Source organism: Thamnophis sirtalis, unplaced genomic scaffold, assembly GCF_051295495.1.
Source record: "Thamnophis sirtalis isolate CommonGarterSnake01/CBP01778 unplaced genomic scaffold, rThaSir2_p1.2 scaffold_9, whole genome shotgun sequence".
NCBI classification, from domain to species: domain Eukaryota; kingdom Metazoa; phylum Chordata; class Lepidosauria; order Squamata; family Natricidae; genus Thamnophis; species Thamnophis sirtalis.
In genome coordinates this window covers 16,659,714-16,662,760 of record NW_028261389.1, presented here as the reverse complement: position 1 = coordinate 16,662,760, position 3,047 = coordinate 16,659,714, and the positions used below count along the sequence as shown (strand labels likewise).

The 3,047-nt window shown below is 39.9% G+C and overlaps 1 protein-coding gene across 1 annotated transcript in view; it reads left to right on the top strand.

The window, feature by feature from the left end:
- The window catches only part of B4GALNT3 (beta-1,4-N-acetyl-galactosaminyltransferase 3), an 89,988-nt gene extending 87,148 nt beyond the window's left edge, over positions 1 to 2,840 (top strand). Inside the window, exons 20-21 of the mRNA XM_087722537.1 lie at positions 343 to 469; positions 1,569 to 2,840. Of these exons, the coding sequence (XP_087578663.1) occupies positions 343 to 469; positions 1,569 to 1,674 (233 nt within the window). The 3' untranslated portion in view covers positions 1,675 to 2,840. The remainder of the gene's footprint in view (positions 1 to 342; positions 470 to 1,568) is intronic.
- Positions 2,841 to 3,047: the final 207 nt, after the last annotated feature.

The following is a 3,047-nucleotide window of genomic DNA, read 5'->3' as shown; positions in this document are numbered from 1 at the left end:
CAAAGACCAGCTGGCTGGCGTGTGCATGCCTGGTTTTTTGGCCATTTTTGGTGGTTTTGGGGGCTGTTTTCTGGGCCGTTTTCAGGCCGAAACCAGCCCATAAACCAGTCTGAAAATGGCTCCAAAATGGCCTGTTTTTTGGGTGGTTTGGGGGCGGTTTTCTGGTGCCCCTGTGCCTGTGAAGACCAGTTGGCTGCTGCGCATGTGCGCGCCGGAAACCAGAAGGACAACTGGCGATGGGGTGTGTGCCCACATGTGTGCCATAGGTTTGCCATCACAGGTTTGGGGACTTTATTTTTCAAAAAAAATATGGCTAACAATTAGGGGTTTTTTCTTTTATAGGCTACTGGGAAGTTAATGGTTTTGGTCTCCTGGGCATATATAAATCTGATTTGGTTCGTATCGGCGGAATGAACACGGAAGAGTTCCGTGACAAATGGGGAGGAGAAGACTGGGAGCTCTTGGACAGGTCAGTAAGAATTTGGTAGCTATCTTTGAAAATAGTTCAGCCAATGGCCATTCCCAAGAGAGGAATTGTATATATGTAGCTAGTCCTCGACCTATGGCCAGAATTGAGATGAGTATTTCTGATGTTATACCAGGCACTTGTTAAGTGAGTCACACCAAATTTTATGAACTTTGTGCCGTGGTTGTAAAGCAGATACCATATTTTTCGGAGTATAAGACATATCGGAGTATAAGACGCACCAAGATTTTGAAGAGGTAAACTTTTTTAAAAAGTTTTTGCACTTTGCAGACCTCCCAAACCCTCTGCACACCTCATTTTTTGTGCAAATCGGGGCATGCAGAAAGCTTGAGGGGTCTGCAAAGAGCACCTGGGGGCGGGAGGGGGAACAAGCAAAAACAGCCTGTTGTTTTCTCAATTTTGCCCTCCCCAGCCCCCAGGAACACTTTGCAGACCTCCCAAACCCTTTGCATGTCCATTTTTTTTTTGAACATTTTGTTTCATCCTAGATATTTTCTTTGTGTTCCATTGGACAACAATGGCATGCGGCTCTGGCCCATCTCTGCCTCCAATGCAGAGCCCTCATCAGAGCCTTCCCCAGGACTGGCCCATGTTCCTCCCCAACCCCCTCACTGTCCGAATCTGCTGCCAGCTCTGCTGGCCACTAGCAGGCCACAACACATCCCCATGGTCATGTGATCAGAATTGAGGCACTTGCCAAGAGGCATGTATTTATAAATAATATCATAAATAATTTATAAGTATCCCTGGGTCATGTAATCACCATTTATGACCCTTTGACAAGTAAAATTAATGGGAGAAGCTGGATTGACTTAACGACTACATGTTTCCCTCAACCACAATGGCAAAAAAATGTTGACCAATCAAACACAGTTCATTTAACAACCACCTTGCTTAGAAATTCAAATTCTGGTCTCAACTGTGGTCCTAAGTTGAGGACTAACTGTAAACAGTAGATCAGAAATGATGCCGATTATATTCTTTACGTTATTGCACATCACCCAAAATCACTTGTCGTGAGATGGGATGCTTTAAAAATTTGATAAATTAATATTGAAATCTCCTCCACTTTCCCTTACAGGATATTTCAGGCAGGCCTGGAGGTAGAGCGTCTTTATGTCAGGAATTTCTTCCATCACTACCATTCCAGGAGGGGAATGTGGAATCGACGTGTGCTACAGATCTGATACATTTTTCCCACTTCTGAATCCCATTTTGGGTTTTCTCTGGAGACATCACTAAGAAGATGCTCATTCTCTTTTCCACAGTGATCACAGCATGAATTTTGAGGCTTAAATGAAAAAGACAAAAAGACCAAATGGAGAGTTTTCATTTAACCACTGGAAAAAAAACTGACAAGAGAATGGCCACATGAACACACGACAATTGTGTTTTCCACAGTTGTCTGTCCAAATAGTTGATTTTCGGAGTGTGAAAAACTTTTTCACCAGCATATCACAATCTTCACTCACAGAAGAGTCTTTTTATGGTGCCTTGTTCGTATGGATTTTTTTAAAAAAACAAAACAAAACAAAACAAAAACAAAGAGTGCTTTCAATTCATTCATAGCAGAACTTTTAAAAAGCAGTGGATTATTAAATGGATTAATACAGACTTCCATGATGTCTAAAATCCTGAAGGATCTCCAATATTTGAAGGACAAATTGTCTATCACCAAAAAAAATATTTTTTTTGTGAATGACTGCAAACAGAAAGATGCTGGAACTGAAACGAAATGCCTTAAATACTGTGTTACAAGAGGATTATACACCCCCCCTCTTTTTAAAGACCCTCTTTTCTTTGAGGTAATTTAAGAACCCAAAAAACTTAAAATCCATGCCTTTGGACTAAAGTCAATCAATTGTTTGATCTTTGCATGACACTGTTCAACCTATGCAAGATATATTAAGGAATTTCTCTTCCTACTTTCTTTTTTTGTATTCTTATATTCTACTCAGGTAATGGGAAAGAAACATCTGCTTAAGAAAAATGGATATATTTTTTCTTCTCTGACCACCCACTGCTTCTTTGTCTCAATCAACAGGATATTTGGTGGAGTGATAGTCAAACTGCATCTGAAATCTTGCTGGGATCTGAATTATAATTGGCAGAAGACACTTGAGTCAATTTGATAATCATAGGAGTGATACTTCCAATAGGAATATGACTGGTCTTCCTCGGTTGACACTGGGGAAATTGATCGACACTTCAGTCCCAGACATCAGTACTCAGAGCAAGATCCATAGACTTCAACAGCTTTAATATACTTTTTTTTTAATTTATTGTGCGTTCTTACTATTTTTAGTTGGTTTCACTTTTTTATTTTAATGTATTATAAAGCATTCTAAGAGAATTCTTTTTTTGAAGGGCAAGATATGATTGTTTATAAAATTATTTAATAAGTTATACTTTTGGACTGAGCTCTCTGATAGAAAAGTGATTTGCATCCATGTCAGAAAAGGAAGCCAGTTAGTCAATTTCCTGATGGCAAATTTTATAGGAGGCCCGATGTGGAGCCCCTATTTGGAAAGTTTATGATTCCCTTAGATCCGTGTTTTTC